We start from the raw sequence: 23,532 nt of genomic DNA, 5'->3' as shown, positions 1-23,532 counted from the left end.
TTTATCTGAAGCCTCATTTACAGATTGATTGTGTTCCTCTGATGGAAGAACATCCGTCCGCTGCTGTCCCGCTGGAGAGAGATATATTCTCTAACTTAACTAAACTAGTTAACTGTCTCCAGGGCCATTAGGTGACCCGTGGGGCACATTAGTGTTGATCCTGATGACTGTGGTGTGTGTTTGTGTGTCCACAGTGCCCAGCGCTTCACCGCAGAACATCTCACTGGAGGTCGTCTACTCACGGGTGAGTTATGATTCAACAGCATTCACTCACTATTAATGATGAAGCAAACACAAGAACACTACAGGTGACATGGAGAGTCCGAACTGTAGAGGACTGGGTTGAATTGACTGGACTGACTGCAGCAGGCTCTCAGATGTGTGTAAATGAACAGATCTGTGTAAAACACTCGAGGTCAGAAACACTCCTGCACTGATTTCATTTCAGGACAGATGTGGTTTCACACGGGTGACAGGATATTACACGCGTGATCATATCATCACGAGGAGCTTGCACTCTATCACACATCCATTATTATATTTCATTAGTATGGTAATTAGCCTTTTTAATATTTAAAGGCATTTTCTGTTGTTTTCTAGGAATTTGTCTCTGTCACCTCAATAATTGATCTGAATATTTTATATTTTTATATTATCAAGTCAATGTATTTTTTTGTTGTTGTTGTTTTTTTTTATATTTTATATAATTACATCATTAATGTACTATAATATATAATAATAGTAGTATAAGTCTACTTAGAATTAGCTTAGTAGTAATTTTTGAGATTTTTTTTTTTTATTTCAGTTTTTTAAAATGATTCGGTGTTCAGTTATATTTACTGTATGTTTGATTTTATTCAGCTTCATTCCAGTGAAGGATAGTTTCATCACTGTGAAGCTGCTCTGAAACATTCAGCATTGTATGAAGCGCTATTGACTGGTTTTGGTTAACAGGGTTGGTGTAGCGTGTCGTGGGTCTTCTCTGGATAACGTGTGTTTCCTCTAGTGTAACACTGTGTTCACGCACTGAAATGAGCTGCTTTGTCTGAGCGGCCCGATAACGGATCGTTTATTACAGGAAATTGGGTTTCATTGTGTGCCGCGGCGCTTCTGCCCGTCCAGAGACCAACAAAAGAGCCCAGAATGCATTGTGTCTGTCTGACGCTCTGCAGAATGATGATTGAGCAGCCGCCCGTCTCTATCACACATCAGCAATGTGTTCAGGGTTGTGCAGTTGCGACCCTGACGCTAATGATTCTCCCTGATATTCTTAAGAATGAAATATGAATGCAATGGCAATGTAAGACTGAGACATTCGGTGCGAATTCACAACTATATTTCACAAAACTTGCTCTTTTCTAGCCGGCAGAGCCACAGCGATGCATCATGTTCAGCAGGGTCATTTTCAGACGGAAACATTTTCATTTTTCACTGGAAAATTAAACTGTCTATTTGTGCATCATTTGCTGCGCTGCTAGTGGTTATTAATGGGTGAATCAGACGGATGGCCTCTATAAACAGATACAGCTGGCGAGAGAGAGGGCAGGTCAGGGAGCGACGGGACGAGCAACAGTGCCAGCATCTTAAATATTTATCGATTTCATGAGTCGTTAACTCGCTTTTCTTTCCATTAGGATTCAGTCGACAGGCTGGTTTCGTCTGATGAATCAGAGTGATGTGGAATATGAAGTCGAGCAGATTAATTATGTGCTTCAAAACAGACGAGAGGAAGTGGATGACAGTGTAATAAAAGACTAAGACGATAAAAATAGTTGACTTTATGACATTTTTATTTTTAAGATTTATGCTTATCGTGAAATATCAAAACTGTATGTGTGTACATATATACATAGTTACATTAATATATATACTACATAAGAAAAACTTAAGAATTGTGAGATATAAAATAAGGATTATGATTAAAAACTCAACTCTAAAAATAAAAACAATTCCAAGAAAAAGCACCAGAATTGCAAGATATAACCAGACAAACTTAGAATGGTGATACAAACTCTCAATTCTAAAAAAAAAAAAAAAAATGACAGAACTGCGACATATAAAGTCAGAATCGTGAGATAAACTCGCAATTCCAAGAAAAACGTCTGAATGGCAAGATATAAACTCGGATAGAACTGCAATATATAAAGACAGAGTTTGCTAGATACTGTGACATAAACTCACAATTTTAGGAAAAATATCTGAATTGCAAGATGTAAACACAGAATTGCGATATATAAAGTCAGAATTGCGAGATATAAACTTAAAATTGCGATAAAAACTCAACTCTAAAAATACAAACAATTCCAAGAAAATGCACCTGAATTGCGAAATATAAACTTAGAATTTTGAGACAGACCTAGAATTAAAAAAATAACAGAACTGTGACATATAAAGTCAGAATTTAAACTCGCAATTCCAAGAAAAACGTATGAATTATCAGAAAATATCAGAATTGCAAAATATTGTCACGGATCGTAAGAGGCGAAGACTCAAGTGCAGGCAGATGAGGACTCTTTATTTATAAATCACCAAAATAAACAAAATCACACCTGAAACCACCCCGAAGGGGAAAAAACCAGAGTAGCATTCATTGTTACAAGTAGTTATCAACTGAACACAGGGCAGCCAGACATCAAAGGCACGAACCGGTACATATATGAGACAAACGAGACCAGAACAGAAAACACAGGAAGCTTATAAAGAAGAGGCAATCAGGTAAACAGCTGGGACAAATTAAATCAAGGAATAAGGTAACGAGAGAACAGGTGAGTGGAGTTTAGGGGAATGGAGTCCAGAGGAAAGGGAGAAACACAGGTGGAGCAACTGAAACAATAATGACGTAACAAGATGGGCAGGGTCAGAAAATAGACAGGAGAGAGCACATGGCACCAAACAAACACAACACTCACAAAAAGACAGTGTCATCTGGTGGCCCTCCCGGGCACACCAGCTGAAGACTGTGACAAATATAAACTCAGAATTGCAACAAAAACTTGCAATTCAAAAAAAAAAAACATCAGAATTGTGTTATATAAAGTCAGAATGGCAATATAAACTCTCAATTCTAAGAAAAAAACATCAGTATTGCATTATGAAGACAGAATTGTGAGATACAATGTAAGAATTGTGATATACACTCACAATAATGAGGAAAAAAAACATAATTATGAGATATAAACTAATTCCAAGGGAAAAAAAGTCAAAATTCTGGGTTTACATCTCGCAGTTTTGAGGAGGAAAAAAATCTGATTCGTGAGATAAAAAGACAGAATTACCTTTTTATTTTATTTTATTTTATTTTATGTTTCACATCAGGAACATGTATGGGATATGAACGTCCGCTGGCCGGCTCACGTCTCTCCTGTAGGGTTTTATAGTGATGGTGATGCTGGAGTTTATGGTCAGTGAGTGTTTGGACAGCAGTTTCTGCTCTCTGTCACACAGCTGACGACGGAGTGTTAATACAGCAGCTCCGCTCTTCTGCTTTCTGATGCGCTGAGCTCTTATTAGCTGTTTCTGTCATCTGTCTGGATCTCATCAGGATAGACGTCGTATTTCATCTGATGTGACTGAAATGAGTCTGTAGGGACTGAATTAGAGTTTGTTCAGTGAGTGGATCTGCTGTGTGTGTCTTCGTTTGAGCTTCAGCAGGAAGGTCACGAGGGTCAGAAACATACAAATATGCAACAATGTTATATAATAGTATTTATATAATATTTGAGTTATTAATGTTTTAAATGAGCTTGTATTTTTAGATGTGAGAATTTTTGGTTATACTTTATTTTGTGTCATTGTTACAGTGTAATTATGCATTTAAGTACTGGGTAATATTAATTAACTACATGTACTTAATTGTTATTATAATATCAAGTACATGTAACATGTAACAAGGACACCTTAAAATAAGGTGTTACCGATTTTTATTTTATTTAAGTTTTAGTTTGAGCTTTTGTAATTTTTTTTTTTCTTTGAGCTTTTGTAATTTTTATTAGTTTTTGTTTTTTATACCTTCAATTAAATTTTATTTCCATTTTCAGTTTTAGTTTTAATAATTTTAGTAATTCAACAAGGCAACACTCCTTGTTTTCATCTAGGTTTGTTTTTCATGCAATATTTATATTTAAATGTATTTCAGCTTTATTTCTGTTTAGTAATTTTGTAATGTGCTTTCATCATTTTATTACTTTTTTATTTTTATATAGCCTTAAATACATTTTATTTCAGTTATACTGTAGTATTAATAATTGTAGTACTTTAACTTTTTTTATTTTAGTTAGTTGCCAAGACCACATTTCTTATTTTTAAGTAAGTTTTGCATCTAATATTTATATTAAAATTTTATTTCAGCTGTATTTCTATTACCAAATATAGTTTTAGCTAACAATACTGATATGCAAATAGATAAGAATGCGTCACTAACACTCGCTCAGTAAGACTCTCTCCAGACTGTAACTGATGCTCCATCAGGACTGAAGATATAAAACACACCTGCATTGATTGCATTGATGAATTACAGTCAGAATGCAATGCTGATGACACTGTATATGTCTGTTACTCATTCATTTCAGATTTATAATATTGCATCAACCCACCAAAACACACACACACACACACACACACACACACAGAGAGAGAGAGATCCGCACAGCAACACATTGTTCTGAGTTGATTCTCTCTGTTCAACACGGGATAATTAACACCATGATGGGGCCAAAATGACGATCCTGAACTACTGCCATAGTCACTTACACACACACACACACACACACACACACCCACGAGCTGTAATCAATGAAGATTACTCTCCAAACCCAGGACCAAGTGCCAGTGAATGGTAATGAATGCTGCGGGGTGTGAGGTGTGGAGGATCGGCCGGGTCGCCGTGATGAGGCCGGTGAGGCTGAAGTGGGATGGACGTGTCGCGTTGGCAGCAGTGTGGTGTGAATTTTAATTGCTTTATTTGCATGTTAACGGGCAGATGGCACAAACACAGTCTCACTGAGCCAGCGAGCGTATGAAGGCATTCCTGCGCAGACACGCCGCTGTGAAGTTTATATCTGTTTCAGGGCTGCTTGTGAAGGTTAATGAACCTGTGTTTGGGAATTCAGCTTTAGAGAGAGAGAGAGAGAGAGAGAGAGGGGTACTGTATACCAGTCCTAGTAAAGGTTGTGTTGACCTGCTGATGTTTCTCATCAGTAAGTTGTGCTCGTACTGGAGACCCTGTCAAATCAATCCATTTCTCCCTCTGCTGAACAATTAAATGCCTTTTCCTGCATAATTAATAAGCATCCATGCAGAATACAGATGGCTGGAAAGGTCTGAACGGTTATAAAAATGAGCGAAAGCAGCAGCAGTTAACATGCATTTAAGAAATTAATGCTTTTATTTATGAAGGACGCCTTAAATTGATTAAAAGTGACAAAGTGATTTCTGCTGATGTCTATTTAGGATTTCTATTTCAAATAAATCTTGAACATCTTGGGGTTATAATTCACTAAAACCATAAACCCATTTTAAAAAAAAGGTTTTGTTAATTGAAATGAATTCAACTGAAAATAAAATAAAATACAAAGGTTTGAGATCAGGTTAGTTATCTATATATATTTCATCTAGTTTTTAAGGCAACATTTCTCATTTTCTTTTAGTTTAACATGATGTACAAAAATAACTAAAACTAAATGTTGAATTCAAAATAATAAAAATAATAAATATATAGATATGTTTTAAAAAAAAAAAACTAATAAAAATGGCAATCACACAAAAAATGCTAAATTACTTTAAAAAGAAAACAGAAAATATAAACATTAAATTTGATACATAAACAATATCATAAATATCTCTATTGCAACTTTTGATCTATTTATTGTGTCCTTGCAGAATGAAACTGTTAATTTCTTTTTCTTTCTTTCTTTCATTCATTCAATTTTTTTAACTATCTTTTAAATGCTACTATATTACAGCTTCCACAAAAATATTGTGCAGCACAACTGTTTTTAACATTGATAATAATCAGAAATGTTTCTTGAGCAGCAAATCATCATATTAGAATGATTTCTGAAGATCATGTGACACTGAAGACTGGAGTAATGATGCTGAAAATACAACTGCGCATCACAGAAATAAATTACACTTTAACAGAGATTCACATAGAAAACAGCTGTTTTACATCATAATAATATTTCATAATTTGTATGTACAGCCTTGATGAGCAGAAGAGAATTCAAACATTAAAAAATTACTGACCCAAATTTTTTAACAGTGTTAAATGCCCTCCATTTCATTATTAAACACCAACTATTCACAATCCAAACAAGTGTGTGTGTATTAAATCAAGTCCACCAGATACAGTATTAAAGTTTTCAGCATTGAACAGAACAGATATTCCATACGCTGCAGCTGATAAACTGATGTGCTGGTGTTTAGATGATCTCTGTGTGTGTCTCAGAGCATTAAGGTGAGCTGGCAGCCGCCGCCTGCAAACACACAGAACGGATTCATCACCGGATACAAGATCCGCCATCGCAAAACGGGCCGGCGGGGGGAACAGGAAGCCATCGAACCCAACAACCTCTGGTACCTGTTCACCGGTGAGTGAGTGAGTGTGTGTGTGTGTGTGTGTGTGTGTGTGTGTGAGACTTTCCATCACGTGCGTCTGAACTCCTGCCAGATTCATGTGTTCCTCGTGCGTCACACTCCTGTTTCTTTAACGCCGGAGTCAGTGTATGCTAAAGAAGTCGACGCATCACGCCGGATTTGTCCTCCTGCAGGACTTCTGGAGCGTAGATGTGTGTTTGTTTGAATAGGATTTCTGAATTTTTTTTGGAAAATCATATTAATTTCCATTATTCCCTTGATGGATATCTCACTAAGTTGCTATTTCTGAAGGGATTGATTTCACAGTGCCGCTGGAGTGTGTTATGCTAATTCCCCACACTCTGGGGTATTCAGGGATGACAGCGCCCTGCTATCATAATTGCGTTTTTTTATCTTTACACATGATGGAAATGCATCCTGATCTGTTTAGATGAGGTTTGCAGACCTTGTTTACCTCGCCGCCTTGACTGATTGCTCTTTACTAATTAGAATCACAAATAATAATCACACACACACACACTCGTGCATGTTATTTTCTTATCTTCTGACTCTGGCTCTTTGTTTATTGTCTGACAGGATTGGAGAAAGGCAGCCAGTACAGCTTCCAGGTGGCAGCCATGACGGTCAATGGCTCGGGGCCCAGCAGCGAGTGGCACACGGCCGAGACGCCGGAGAACGACCTGGACGGTGAATACTATTCCCTGTTTAGGGCACCTTGAACCAGTCTGGGGTGGTCAGGGTTCAGCTCTTGCTACGTGAAACTCTCAAACCTTTGAATCATTTGTTCAGAATCAGTGATTCGGAGCACGTATCGAAACGCCAAAGTCACGTGATTTCAGTAAACGAGGCTTTGTTACGTCAAAACTTTAAAAAATGATCGCTGTGAACCCTTGAACCAGTGTCTGCAAGGTTTTTACCAGTTTTATAAATACGCAAACATTTTAATGACACATTTGTGTAATAAAAAGAAAGAGTTATAGTTAATAGACTCTTATTGGCCTGATTAACCAAACTCACCGTAACCGAACAAAACAAGCTCTGCAAATGAAGAAAAAACATATTTAATAGTATTAGATGATTTATTAATTGCACTTTTTATGCATGTCTAGGCTGAACTTTTGTTGATTTACTGAAGCCTTCTGAACAGAGTGTGTTCAGCTGATTCAGAGTTTTAAAAAGTTTTCTCCCATCACTACTAGTAAGGACCGTGTTTACTAAACACTTATTCAGTCATGATTATTCAATGCAAACGTTTCAGAGCTTGATGTAGCTGATTCCCTGGGTAGTGTGCTTACTGCTGAATTAGTAGCAGATTGAGACGCAGCCACAGGCTACAAGAGGAGGTGATAAGAGGTTTAAGCAGAGAATCAATGCGTCTGGCTTCAGTGTGTCTGAGTTTAGTGCGTCAGCGAGCACAATGAAAGTTAAAAGCGCACATCATTCAGCATATAATAGATGAAGATGTAGTTGACATTTACATTATCTTTCAACTCGACGCAGAGCGCCGGCATCATCTGTTCTAATGGAGCGCTTTGAAGACGTCTTCGGGCGTGAGAATATCATCTTTGAACGCGACGTGTTTCTTTGTGCAGATGAAGTGCGTGGCGTGAGGTTTGATCAGTACCTGCTTGAGCTTCGCTCTAGTTTGCTGCTTTGAGAGAGTCATTAATCAGAGATGATCTGTGCCTGAGAGAGAGAACACCAGCGATGGGTCGAGCTTCGTAAACACTGGCAAAGCCGAGTGTCAACAAAAGGATTTTCAAAGCAAAAAAACACCAGAATAGATATAGAAGTGTAAATATGATGCATGTGGAGAAGTGTAAATTATGATGCATGTGTGGAGCTCTAACTAGAGAATACAGAGATTAGAATCACTGAGAACTCAACACAGAGGACAGAGAGCTATTAGAGTGATTAGAGAGTTCTAGAGTTTAGAGATTAGAATCACTGAGAACTCAACACACAGGAAGTTGAATTTATCAGTCCATCCATCCATCAGTCTGTTTATTCATTCATTCTATCTTTGTCTGTCTGTCTGTCTATCTATCTATCATCTATTTATCTATCCATCCATCTGTTGTTTGTTCATTCTGTCATTCTGTCTGTCTGTCCTTTATTTGTTCTTTCGTTCATTTGTTTGTTTGTTCTGCCTGTCTGTTGGTTGTGCGGTCATTCAGTCATTCTCTCTATCTATCTATCATTCATTAGTTCATTCTATCTGTCATTCTTTTGTTTGTTCATTCATTTTGTTCTTTCTCTTGTTTGTTGGTTGGTTGACCGTTCATTTGATCATTTGTTCTGTCTGTCTATTTATCCCTCCGTCTCTTTCATTTGTTTGTTTGTTCAATCATTCTGTACCTCTCCTTTTTTCACACTCACTCTCTTTCTCTATCACTCTAATTTTCTTTCATACTCACTCACCCTTTCTTTTTCACACTCTCTCGTTTTCTGTCCGTCTGTTGTTCGTTTCGTTCGTTTTCTGTCCGTCTGTTGTTCGTTTGTTCTTTTGTTTATTTGTTAGTTGATTGATCGTTCGTTCATTTGATCATTTGATCGATTTCTGTCTTTTGCTCATTTCTTTCATTTGTTTGCTTGTTCGGTCTTTCATTCTGTCATTCTGTCTGTCTATCATTCGTTTGTTCTTTCGTTTGTTTGTTAGTCTGTTCTACCTGTCTGTTGGTAGTTTGTTCGTTCAATCGTTCTGTCTGTCTGTCTGCTTGTTTGTCATTCATTCGTTTGTTCTGTTGCTCTTTTGTTTGTTGGTTCTGCCTGTCTGTTGGTAATTCGTTCCTTCAATCGTTCTGTCTTTCTGTCTATCTATCTGTCGTTCGTTTGTTCATTCTGTCCATCGTTAAATCGTTTGTTCTTTCATTTGTTGGTTGGTTGGTTGGTTGTTCGTTTGATCTTTTGTTCTGTCTATCTATCTATCTATCATTCTGTCTGTCTGTCTCAAGTCAGCATTCAAAGTTTTGCTTTTGTAGTTAAAAATTATGAATTTTATGTGAATTTTAAAAATTTCATTACATACTAATTCTGTTTTCTACCACATTTTTAAGTCATTCTGGCTTGAGATCTCCGGTGTCTCTGCAGCAGCTATCCCAACAACCTTCCGAACCCCAACAGAACAATGAACTAGCTTTACTTTAGTCCTTTTCTCTCATTCATAGAAACTCAAGTTCCCAACCAGCCGAGCTCTCTGCACGTGCGTCCGCTGCCCAACAGCATCATCATGAGCTGGACGCCGCCGCTCAACCCCAACATCCTCGTGCGCGGCTACATCATCGGCTACGGAGTGGGCAGCCCATACGCCGAGACCGTGAGAGTGGACAGCAAGCAGCGCTACTTCTCCATCGAGAACTTGGGTGAGAATCAGAGATGCCTAACTACACAAACGCTACTTTTATATGCCAGTTCTGTTAGGTCATGTGATCAGAGAGTCATCTGCATTCATTTACTCAGAGAGGCTTTCATTCAGATCGTTAATTATAGATCATTGATCACATGATGGTGCAATCCGAGCAGCACTCATCAGCATTTTATTATTTGGAAGCTCTTAAGTGCTTGTTATGAAAAGTGGTGCGAATTCATTTACTGAAATGGCTTCCCATTCATTAATTCATTATGAAGAATGAAATTAGAATGTTTTATTTAAAGGCATCTCATTTGAAAACAAATGAGGTGTGGATTTAATTTTCCTTATTGCGCATTACAAAAGACACAATGTTCGCAAAATTAATATTCATGAGGAGGCGCGGTTAGTTCAGCACTCATGAATATGTAATGAGAGTTTGTTCAAGATCAAACACGCACACTAATGTTTTATTTATTCTATTTTTCTGTGATTACCCAGAAAACTGATGTCAAGAGGAGTTTACGACTCCCTCGATAGCTTCATTAAAGCTTGTTAGTTTCATCAGCCGTTTGCCGAGAGCTGCTCTTGTGGTGAAATTCTCACCTGCGCTCGTCTTTTGTTCTCCGAACGCTGATCTGGCCTCCTCTTACCTCCATTCTGGACAATAATAAGGCCATGTCCTTATCAATATTTCACATGGAATCCACAGGTTACCATGGCAGCGATACTGAACTGAGAGCAGCTGCCCAGAAGGAAAAGAGAATCGAATGGAAAGAGGAAAAGAGCATCTTCTGTTTCTTTGTTCAGGGTTTCATACAGATACAAACAGAGTCATAAATGAATCTTTTAAAGCCTCGATCAATTATAGCTTGGAATTAAAACAGTCCCGTCCTGCGGCGGCGCTGCAGGAAGCAGATGTACTGATGCTGCTGTTATTATCACCAATAATAACTCTATTTGAATTTCCTCATCTGATGTCTTGCTTTGTTTTCTATTATTTTTTGTCTTCTGCACTTCTGCTGCATTTATTTTTCCACAAATCACTGAATTGTAAAATGTTCGAGATCAGGACACCTTTTTTTAAACAGCATTTTATACAATACAGATATATCATAAAATCAGCTTCACAGTAATAAACAAAAAAATAAATGTGTTAATGTTGCAAAATTCTTCAATTATGAAACAAACTCAAGCTCTAACAAGATTATTCAGATCAATAACAGTGCCAATGTTGCAACATGTATTAATTATATAAAATTATAATTAGGGCTGTCAAGTGATTAATTACATGATGATTAATTAATCTAATTAATGGCACATCAATTTTGGCTGAGAAATGACCCCCCAAAAGATCATGTAAAGCTATTATTGTGTTAGACGAGAAAAGCATTGGACACACATTACAAAAAAGTAGCTTTAGAAATAAATATCTTGATTCAACATTTGATGAATATTGACAATAAATGAGTATCAATAGTGTAAAAAAAAAAAAAAATTAAATATGAAATGATTTTTAAAAAGGTGGGGGCAAGTCACAGTTTTAATTACTGAGTCACTGAATCATTGACTCACTTGATTTGTTCAAACATCCGATTCATTCAGAAACAAAGCAAGTGATTCTTTATGAATGAGTCACTGAACCATTGACTCACTCGATTTGTTCAAACAGCCGATTCATTCAGTAACAAAGCAAGTGATTCTTTATGAATGAGTCTCTGAACCATTGACTCACTCGATTTGTTCAAACAGCCGATTCATTCAGAAACAAAGCAAGTGATTCTTTATGAATGAGTCTCTGAATCATTGACTCACTCGATTTGTTCAAACAGCCGATTCATTCAGAAACAAAGCAAGTGATTCTTTATGAATGAGTCACTGAATCATTGACTCACTCGATTTGTTCAAACAGGCGATTCATTCAGAAACAAAGCAAGTGATTCTTTATGAATGAGTCACTGAATCATTGACTCACTCGATTTGTTCAAACAGCCGATTCATTCAGAAACAAAGCAAGTGATTCTTTATGAATGAGTCACTGAATCATTGACTCACTCGATTTGTTCAAATGGCCGATTCATTCAGTAGCGAATCACCTCTGTGTGTTGATCACAGACGCTCAACAGTTCGCTGTGACTTTGATTGAAATTATTTCATGTGTGAAATTGAGCAAAAACTAAAAATATTGTGTCTAAAATGTGACACAATATCAACATCTTGTTTACTGAACTATTAAATCAATATCACATTAGTAATGGTGCAGACATTGGGGAAAGCAGCACTTTTGCTTGTGTGATAATGCTAAACCATATTATATGATATAAATATAAGAGGGTCATTTATTTTTTCGTTCACATCTTGAATTTTAGGCTCATATTACTGCATTCTAATAGACTCCTGCATCATGTTCATCAGCAGCTGCATCAGGGTAAGATCAGAATCCAATCAGGTTTTTGTGTTTGTGTGTGTTTGCAGAGCCCAGCTCTCATTACGTCATCTCTCTGAAGGCCTTCAATAACGCGGGAGAAGGAGTTCCTCTGTACGAGAGCGCCGTCACCAGATCCATGTCAGGTGGGTCACGTCTGTTTAGATCATTTCTGAGCTTCTCTTCCAGTCTGATTATAGCCATGTGCTTCACGCCAGTCTCACATACGATCACAAACCTTCAGGAGGAACATCTCAGGAGATATTCGCACAGCATTTGATGTGTATCTTCACATTTGTGCTCAGTTTGCTGTGAAATGATGAAAATTGTGAAGATTATGAAATGAACACATGGAATATTACAAGACGGAAACTGAATCGGTGTGGTTGATGAATCATTGAATCATGAGACTGAGATTTAAACGGAACTGAACAGTTTGAACTGATTCAGTGATTCAAATAAATGCCAGCTGTACATTTGGATCATTTCTGTGAATCATTTCAAACTTTCTACAGAGTTACAGACTCGCCAGCCATGAGACGCTGCTGTCGGGACGCGACTTTGGCCATTATGGCTTTTTTTCTGAAGTGCATTCTGGGATTGTCTTCTCTACAAGAATCAGGGTTATTAACATTGATTGAAATTTCCATTGCTTGAAATAGACATCAACTGAAATTATATATATATATTATGTATTTTAATTAACTATTACCACATAAACTAAAATAAATAAAAAAAAAAACCTTTTCCATTGCTTGAAATAGACATCAACTGAAATAAAAATGATGTATTTTCATTTACTTTGACTTCATTTACTAAAATATATTAAAACTGAAATATAAATTAATGAAAACTAGAGACATTGTAATTTTAAAAAATCAAAAACTAATCAAAATTAGATAAACACACAACAAAATTACTAAAACTTTAAGTGAAATTAAAATAAAAATGGAATATATAAAAATAAAAATGAATTCAAAATATAAAAAACTAGTAATAAAAATAAAATAAAATAAATAGAAATTAAATAGATATTAAAATTTTTGAAAATGTTTCAAAAACTACTGGAAGTGCCAAAACACTAAAATGAAAATGAACTCAAATAAAAAAAAAACAGAATATATAAAAATAAAAACAATTTCAAAATACAAAAAAGCTATAAATAAATCTAAACTAAAATAAAAATGAATAGAAGCTATATAGATATTTTAAATTTTGAAACATTTTTAAAAACTACTAGAAATGCCAAAAACACTAAAATTAAAATGAAATAAAATTAAAATGAAAACAGAAAACTGATTCAAAATATCAATAAAACTATAATAGTATCTCAGTTATAATAAAATAACATTGTCAAGGATAGTGTGGTATTTTTATTAGAAAGCATCCTTTTGCAGCTCACTGATGTCTCCGAAGCTGTCTAGTTAGTTCCCTCAGTAGGGTTTGTGTCAGATTCATATCTCACCTGATGATGACGGATCAGTGTCTGATACTGACGGGAAGAGATGTGTGTTTGTCTGATGATGATGATGATGGTGGTGACTAGGTTTCTAGACTAACTGTCTTCTCTCTGTGTCTCTCAGGTGAGGCTGTAGATTTATCTGCTTTACTTGGTGAATCTCACATGCGGCTCATGTTTCACTTCAGAATCAAAAGAAAGAAACAAGAAAGTATATTTAGCATGAAGAAAATGCAACTTATTTTAACAGCTTTTTTTGTTTGTTTGTTTGTTTGTTTTGCATATTTAAGCACATTTAACCCCAAATTCCCATTCCTACTGTATATTATTTAAGTCAGTATGAATTAAATTCAGTATAAATTAATTTCAGATTTCATTACAGTCAGCTGCTGAGGGTTACAGTTGTAAAATCAATCTTGTAATGTAAAATGTTGATGATTTTAAATGATGATTTCTTCATTTTCTTCATGCAGAATCTAATTTCTAATTATCCTTTCGGTTTTGTGTTGAAATATCGTTCATGTTTGCTGAGATTCACCTGTACACGAAAAAAATGGTAACCTAGAAGTGGTAACATAAATGAACTGGTTTAATTCAAGTCCAATCAATGTATTGATTGATTGATTGATTGATGAGTTAATGATTTATTTTATTTATTTTTAATTATCCATTTATTTATTTATTAAGTAATTCATTCATTAATTTGAATTATTTATTAATCTTTAATGTTTTTTATTATTTATTTATTTTGTTGTATTTATAATTAATTCATTTTTATTGAGTTATTAATTCATTTGTTTATTAATGTATTTATTCATTTAAATTTCATGTACCTAAATCCACGTAAATACATAAATTCATATCAATTTTTATAGCCTGTATCTGCAGGTTACCACTTTTCACGCTGTAGTTCTTCTGACTTTCACCTTTATCTGTTTGTGTCACTATCTAGAGCTCAATGTTCTTCTTCTGTGTCTTTTTTTTCCTCTGTCACTCCATTTTCCACTCTTTTTTTCCTGATCCGTCCTGTCCGCTCTCATCTGTGATCACGTATGATTTGCTGCATGAACATGACTCCACACAGACCCCTTGGACCCGTCCGATGACGATCTGTTCCATCTGTTTGATAAATACCCTACCCCCATCCCAGACACGTCCACGCCCATGATTCCTCCCGTAGGTGTGCAGGCCGTGGCGCTCACGTCCGACTCGGTGCGCGTCAGCTGGGCCGATAACTCCATTCCTAAGAACCAGAAGTCCTCGGAGGTGCGCTACTACTCCGTCAAGTGGAAGACCAGCCACTCCACCAGCGGCAAATACAAGGTCAATACCAGCGCTTTTCACTCAAATAACACATGGATCATGGATACCATGGTAAACCAATATGGGATTGAATCCATACCATCCATACACTTATTTGTGTGAATGTGCTCAACGCTCTTCATACAGATGCAAGAAGTGTTATTTTACTGTCATTGATATGCTGGTGTAGTTTTTCTTAATATTTTGAATTCAATTTTATTTTTTATTTTTTTTATTTCGTTTTAATTTTAGTTAGTGTTCTGTCATTTTTATTAGTCTTTGTTTTTTAATGTCTCTACATAGTTATTATTTTAGTATCATTGATGTACTGACTGATATATATATATGTACATCAAATGTACAAGTAAACTAATTACTATTACTATTTTAGTTCTTTTTATGATGACCCTGGCATGACTGAATTATTAATAGTGTTTGTTAGTATCTTTTTATGATAACCCTGGCATGACTGAATTATTAATAGTGATTAAATTTGTTAGTATCTTGAAATAAATTGTATTTTTATATTTTCTCTTTTCATTTTAAGTTTAGTTACATGTTTAGTAATAAATTTACATACTTTTAGTCAATTCAATAATTCAACTATTTAAATGTATGTAGTTTTAGTTGTTTCAGTACTTCAACTAAATGAAAATGAGAAATGTTGTATCAGAAATGTTATGTCAGGTAATGTTTATTTTGATCTTTTATTAAATATGTTGAATATTTTATTTCAGTTGTTTATGGGTTAGATTTAGCTAAGGACAATAACTCGGGTGCAACTGAAGTCGTTTGAAAATGTGAAGTTGTAAAGAATCATCTTGTTGTTGAGTCGACCAGCCTCACGTTTATATAGTAGTTCCTGTTTCTCTGTTCTGATGAATCTGTTAAAGAGCTGTGAAATCTGAAGAGTGATGAATAACTGTGAATGTAAAGTAATCACCGTGCTGTGATCATTGAGAGTTCTTTACTCCTCATGACGTGTGATTGTATTTCAGTCGGCTGATACTACAGCTCTCAGTCACACCGTCACGGGTCTGAAGCCCAACACCATGTACGAGTTCTCCGTCATGGTGACTAAAGGACGCAAGTCCAGCACGTGGAGTATGACAGCACACGCCACCACATACGAAGCAGGTACAAACATACACAGCCGTTCTGTCCTTCTTGTGTTATAAAACTGTTTATACTGCACTATATAGCAGATATGTCCACCTGATGATCTGATCGGAGTCCATCAAGATCCAAAGAATAAGAGCAAATAGTCAAACTTACTATTTTAACCATTAATAACTATTATGGTATGTATAGATACAGTAGTTTCCCAAACTGGGGTTGGAAAAATGCTAATAGTGATGAACTAAATCATAAATATGTGAAAGTGATGTTTGGCCGAGTGTGGTGTCCCATACTCGGAATGTGTGGTCTGCCTTTACCCATCCAAGTGCACACACACATGTTGGTATTGGTGTTTTACGGGGACTCTTCATAGGCGTGATGGTTTTTATACTGTACAAACTGTATATTCTATCACCCTACACCAACCCTACACCTAACCCTACCCCTCACAGAAAACTTTCTGCATTTTTTGATTTTCAGAAAAACACCATTTAGTATGTTGTTTAAGACTTTTGAATTACAGGACACATGAAGTATTATATAATTACTCAGCTGGGGAATATAATTAATCCTTTTGGGAATAAAATTACTCAGTTCGGAACATAATTGCTCAGTTTGGGAATATAATTACTCATTTCGGGGATATAATTACTCCGTTTGGAAGATTAATTTCTCAGTTCGGGAATATAATTACTCAGTTCGGGAATATAATTACTCAGTTCATATAATTACTCAGTTTCAGAATATAATTACTCAGTTTCAGAATATAATTACTCATTTTCAGAATATAATTACTCAGTTTCGGAATATAATTACTCAGTTCTGGTATATAATTACTCAGTTCGGGAATATAATTACTCAGTTTCGGAATATAATTACTCAGTTTGGGAATATAATTACTCAGTTCAGGTATATAATTACTCAGTTCAGGTATATAATTACTCAGTTCGGGAATATAATTACTCAATTCGGGAATATAATTACTCAGTTCAGGTATATAATTACTCAGTTCGGGAATATAATTACTCAATTCGGGAATATAATTACTCAGTTTCGGAATATAATTACTCAGTTCGGGAATATAATTACTCAGTTCGGGTATATAATTACTCAGTTCAGGTATATAATTACTCAGTTCTGGAATATAATTACTCAGTTCAGGTATATAATTACTCAGTTCGGGAATATAATTACTCAGTTTGGGGGTATAAAAACTCACACCATGTAAATAAAAACACACATCAGGTATATAAATACTCAGTTCGGGAATATAATTACTCAATTCGGGAATATAATTACTCAGTTCAGGTATATAATTACTCAGTTCGGGAATATAATTACTCAATTCGGGAATATAATTACTCAGTTCAGGTATATAATTACTCAGTTCAGGTATATAATTACTCAGTTTGGGAATACAATTACTCAGTTGGGGAATATAATTACTCAGTTTGGGTATATAATTACTCAGTTTGGGAATACAATTACTCAAATATAAAAAATAATTACTCAGTTTCAGAATATAATTACTCAGTTTCAGAATATAATTACTCAGTTCTGGTATATAATTACTCAGTTCTGGAATATAATTACTCAGTTCAGGTATATAATTACTCATTTTGGGAATATAATTACTCCGTTCAGGTATATAATTACTCAGTTCGGGAATATATTTACTCAGTTTGTGAATATAATTACTCAGTTCCGGATTATAATTACTCAGTTCAGGTATATAATTGCTCAGTTTGGAAATGAGAATATAATTACTCAGATTCGGAAATATATTTACTCAGTTCAGGAATATATTCACTCAGCTTGGGAATATAATTACTCAGGTCGGGAATAAAATTGTTCAGTTTGGGAATATAATTGCTCAGTTTGGGGATATAATTAATTGATAAAATGCCTCATCCTGTGGTTTAAGACGGCTCTCATCCACCTTCCTGTACATGTAAAAAAACAATGAGTATAAAAGCGTATTTAGTCAAGAAATAGATGCTTTTATCACTGTCTAAACTAACTGTAGTAAAGACATGAAACATCATGCTCATGGGAGGCCTCGGGGTTAATGAAGCTGTTTAATTAGTTTCTGTGTAGTTCTGGAATTAAAGAACTGCCCGTCATCTCTAAGCGTTGGATAATAAAGTCACAGGTATCAAATGTGGAGTCTCATATCCGACATGAGCAGAATACAGCATAAATGCTCTCTCTCTTCCCATTGGTCAGCGCCGAGCTCCGCCCCTAAGGACCTGACTGTGATTGGCCGAGAGGGACGTCCACGAGCCATTCTGATTAGCTGGCAGCCGCCGCTGGAGGCCAACGGACGAATCACAGGTGACGCTCAGACACACATGAAACGACAGGATAAGAATTCAGCTTGAGACGTATGTATGTCCATCCAAATAATAATCAATGAAACCGTGATCAGGACACAAATAATCCCATGTGGCAAAAATATATATATTTTTTCTGTCCAAAATATTTAGCTAAATATGTGTTGTAAACAGTGAAGCTCTATGAAATATATTTTAAAAATTTAAAATATATTTAGTTTTAACCTTCATATACCAAAATATATTTCTAAATGTATTTCATGGACAAGAAAACACATTTACAATCTTACCTTAGCCTACATTTAGGATAATGTTTTAATGCATTGTACTTTCTAAAGGTGTAACAATGTGTTATAATGTATTATAACTGTTTACAATTATTTATGAGATCATAATAAGTAAAATAAATACTTTAATAATGCATTATATATAAAGGCTCCAAGGTATATTGACATATCGGCTGTGAGGTTATTTTAATGATCTTATGTATTTTAATTATCATTAAATCCATATTTGATTATCGCGCTTTGAAAAACACAGTAAATTTTATTTTACAAAATGGTCAAAACTTTATTTGAACATGTATTACATGTCAGTAGATAACATGTTATGAATATTTTTTGTTAGTTTAAAATCTGACCATGATTTTTTAAATGTTTTATTTCACTGTTTAGGCCAATTAAAAATTCCATAGTGCTGCTGAATATTTTTTTTTTTTGGCTTTTGGCATAAAACTTGGTAAAATGATTTCAGTGTGTGTATCAGTACTTTTTTAATATTTCCAGCCCATTTAAACAATGCTGTGTATAACAGTTTGGATTGATAGATTATTTAAGAGATTTAAGTACTGTATAACATTGGTAGCTCTCAGACGCTTTCATTTTTAAAAAGTCGCCCCCGAATGAAATAAGGTTGGAGACCCCTGTGCTATAGGTTATTGTAATAATTAATATGAAGTATTATAATGGTGTATATTCATTCATAAGATAATTTTACTGTGAGGGTCAGAAAATCATAACAGACTGTTAATTTAAGTGATTAAAACAAACTCATTGTCACGCACGGACATTTCATGTGTCTCAGCACAAACGTGATGCTTCTCTTGACCTTCATCTGTGTGTGTGTGTGTGTGTGTGTGTGTGTGTGGAGTCTCTGCAGAGATACTGTATTGTTATAGAGTTTGATAAGCAGCAGGAAAAATTTAACCTAATTCTCTCTCTCTCTCTCTCTCTCACACACACACACACACACACACACACACACAGACAGTCCCATTAAGAGGCTTTTGAGGGTTCGTCTGGCATTTAAAAGCTCTCATGTGTCTTTAACTCGCCCTCGTTTTCCTCCCATTACACTCACATTCTCACTCACCAGAGGCTTGACCTTTGACCTCTGAGTCAGCGCCACACTATCCCCTTTAACCACAGCAGTGCTGGTTTAACCCCTGCTCGTCTGTGTCAGGTTATATCCTGTACTACACGCTGGACAAGAACATGCCCATCGACGACTGGGTGATGGAGCCCATCAGCGGAGACCGGCTCACACACCAGGTCATGGACCTCAGCCTGGACACCGTCTACTACTTCCGCATCCAGGCCAAGAACGCCAAAGGAGTGGGGCCTCTGTCGGAGCCCGTGCAGTACAGGACGGCCAAAGGTGAGCGGCCACATCTGAGATCATCACCTGTGCTTCATTAACACACACTAAACCATGTCACATTAGTGATTTACTAACTCATGCACCATTTTCACATAAAAATCCCACAGACGCACGCTGAAGGAGGTCCAGGCACATGGCAAAAAATATATATTTTAAATACATTTCAAAACATACAAAAAAATGCCCTAAAAATGCATTTGCTAAAATGTTTCAAAATATATTTTCAAAAATACATTGGTGGAAAACATATTTTTGTACGTTTTTGAAATCATATTTAAAAGCTTCAAATATATTTTTGTAAATCATTTAAAAATATATTTTGCCCTCCATTTATTTCAGTTCAAGAAAATACATTCACGTGTCAAAAACTCAAATTCATCATGGAACATGCTTTAAAAATGGCTGTATGGCCATATTGAACATATAACAACTGCATAGCAACACCCTGGCAACCACCTAGAACACCCTAGTGATGTATAAATGTAGTTTTCTAGTGATGCTGATCATAATCAGCAGTATTTGTGTATATTGACTGTACTCTCACTGCGTCTGCGTGAGGCGTTATGAAGCACTAGGAGTTATGATTGTTAATGATGAGCGTTCACAGATGAAGATGAAGTGAATTACACAGCGGCGGAAACACACTGACAGACTCTCTCTCTCTCTCTCTCTCTCTCTCTCTCTTTCTCTTTCTCTCTTATAGTTGAGCATCCTGACAAGATGGCCAATGATCAAGGTAAGCAGATGATCTCGAATTAACTCAAACGTGTGCATACTGTACAACACTGAGCCTGAAGATCTTCATCAGGTTTGTAGAAATGTAGCACTGCATCAGTGTCTCAGCAATGGATGCTCTGCAGTGAATGGGTGCCGTCAGAATGAGAGTCCAAACATCTGATAAAAACATCACAATAATCCACAAGTAATCCACAGCACTCCAGTCCATCAGTGAACATCTGGAGAAGACAAAAGATGAAACACATCAGCTGTTTGGACTCTCATTCTGACGGCACCCATTCACTGCAGAGCATCCGTTGCTGAGACACTGATGCAGTGCTACATTTCTATAAATCTGTTTCCGAAAAGAACAAAGCTGTGTGTGTGTGTGTGTGTGTGTGTGTGTTAAAATCACAAAGAGCACAAATAAACCCCCAGCTCTAATCTCCATCCCTCGTCCTCTTTTAAACACATTCCTCTTTACAAACGGTCTTCAGAGCGTCTCGGCGCTCGTCCTCTGCTGATAATTCTCCGTCTGAATGAACTGAATTGTTAAGGGTGTTGTTAAGAGTCCTTTGAGTGGCGTGTTGTGTCAGGAATAGCGCGGTGATAACGGCGGTGAGGAGAGACGCGTGTCGCTGTCAGCACCATCTTTAATGAGAGTTCCTTCCTTTGATTCCCGGCGTTAATTAAGACGCGCCGCCGCAGGAATCAGCTCCTCAGATGCTTTTAATTGACATCCAGAGAAGAAACATTCAGAAAAAGATAGAAATGTCTCACCAAACACAATATATGTGAATAAACACCGTATTTTACTTGACTATTAGCCTAACTGTCTCACAGGGCTCTAAAAATGTTTTATTTTTATTTTTCTTATTATTTTTGTTTCGTGATTTCAGTTAATTAGATATCCTTTTATGATCATACTAAAACAGAATAAAAAAATAAATAAAACAGAATTTGGGGAAAATAAAAGATTCATAGGGCTCTAAAGAATTTTTTTGTTAGTCTTGTAATAAATTGTGGTTAAATTATTTGTTTCATGATTTCAATTCTTTAGAAATAAAAAAAAATTAAAACAAAAAAAAAATGAATTTGGAAAATGGAATTTGAGGGTAAAAAATTAATATAATAGATTTCATAGTGATCTAAATAAATAGTGTTTTTCTTGTAATTGTTAAATTGTTTCATGATTTCAGTTTAGATGTACTTTTTGATCAAATTAAAACAGAATTTGTGAAAACAATGAAATTAGACACAAAAGCGATTTCGTGGGGCTCTAAAAATTTAAATTTTGTTAAATTTTGAATAAGTAGTTTGCTTCGTGATTTCAAACAATTACTCGTGCTTTTTGATCAAATTGAACAGAATCCAGAGAAATTAAAACAGGAAAAAACAGCATCCAAAATAAACAGAAAAATACGTGGAATTTGGAAAAACAGAGTGGATTTGGTTCGGCTTTGACACAGAGTGAAGGGAATAGTCTTGTGTGCAGGTTTGTTTCAGTCCAGAGTTTGTGATCTTCATCGCTTCAGGCCTTGACAGACAGACAATAGAAACAGAAGACAGCATTTCACTTTAGTCTGGAGGAAAACTAGAGTCGTTTTCATCTAAATAGTGCAGTGCACTTGAGTTTCAGTCACTGAAGCAGACGGAGGAGTGTGTGTGTGTGTTTCTGCACTCATAAATCACAGTAAACATCATCAGGGCCGTGAGACTGATGTTTGACAGGTTCCTCGGGTCCTGCTCCACTTACCAAACACACACACACACACGAGTCTGAAGATCATCAGCACTGAAAATAAACTCCAATCGCTCCAGATTCTCCCCCAGAGCCTCATCCGCAGTTCATTACACGGAGAGCCGGCTCACCTTCACTGGGACTGAGAGGAGCTCTCCGACACACGCTAGAAAGCTCTCCGAGATCGTCCTCGGCGGATCTGGGGACCTAATCATATCTGAAGAGTTGTGTGAAATTATAGAGAAGACGAGTCACTCTCAGACCGAGCAGGGATCATTCTTCAGGCCTCGTGTTCCAGTACAAGGATTCTTAAATCAAGATATATGTTTTCTGGAGAAACAAAATGACATCAGATATTGTTTGAAAAATGTACCCAAATGAAATGACTTCATGCTTAAATCAAGAAAGAAATGTCTACCAGTGGAGTATGAATAATAATCCTGTTTGCCCTTTAAATTAAGCTGATTTTTCTGATTCCACTGGCAGATCTTGTTCTTGTTTTAAGCAAAAGCGCACTTCATCTGAACACATTTTTCAAGATTTATCAACTGTGGGTCTTAAAAAGTCTTAATTCTCGTTTTCACAAACTAAGGTCCCAAAAGGTCCTAAAGCAGAGCAGAAAGTCATAAATTCATAAAGTCATGGCAATAAATACTACAATATATATTATTACAATAAATATTAGATATACTGTAAAAACAAAAAAAAAAAAAAATTTTTGTCTTGTATTCCAACACAACATCCTTAAATCAGGATACACTTCCTGAAGATGACAAATGAAGACAAGAAGCCTTGATTTCTGAGCAATCGATCAAAATGAGATGAGTTAAAACA

General features: G+C 35.9%; 1 protein-coding gene across 3 annotated transcripts in view; it reads left to right on the top strand.

Annotated features, from left to right (window-relative positions):
* Nucleotides 1-23,532, top strand: part of LOC109053098 (netrin receptor DCC-like) — a 199,352-nt gene that overhangs the window by 142,897 nt on the left and 32,923 nt on the right. The window contains exons 12-21 of one of the 3 annotated variants that reach the window (XM_042751244.1): nucleotides 195-244; nucleotides 6,446-6,587; nucleotides 7,171-7,281; nucleotides 9,762-9,956; nucleotides 12,419-12,514; nucleotides 15,008-15,150; nucleotides 16,128-16,266; nucleotides 18,475-18,582; nucleotides 20,043-20,237; nucleotides 20,944-20,976. In XM_042751244.1, the coding sequence (XP_042607178.1) occupies nucleotides 195-244; nucleotides 6,446-6,587; nucleotides 7,171-7,281; nucleotides 9,762-9,956; nucleotides 12,419-12,514; nucleotides 15,008-15,150; nucleotides 16,128-16,266; nucleotides 18,475-18,582; nucleotides 20,043-20,237; nucleotides 20,944-20,976 (1,212 nt within the window). Of the gene's footprint in view, nucleotides 1-194; nucleotides 245-6,445; nucleotides 6,588-7,170; nucleotides 7,282-9,761; nucleotides 9,957-12,418; nucleotides 12,515-14,911; nucleotides 15,151-16,127; nucleotides 16,267-18,474; nucleotides 18,583-20,042; nucleotides 20,238-20,943; nucleotides 20,977-23,532 lie in introns of all 3 variants that reach the window. The other 2 variants (XM_042751241.1, XM_042751233.1) reach the window with 2 other exon arrangements.

The sequence above is a fragment of the Cyprinus carpio genome, chromosome A5, assembly GCF_018340385.1.
Source record: "Cyprinus carpio isolate SPL01 chromosome A5, ASM1834038v1, whole genome shotgun sequence".
Taxonomy (NCBI): domain Eukaryota; kingdom Metazoa; phylum Chordata; class Actinopteri; order Cypriniformes; family Cyprinidae; genus Cyprinus; species Cyprinus carpio.
The sequence above is the reverse complement of the archived record's forward strand: the minus strand, read 5'-3'. Positions and strand labels throughout refer to the sequence as shown.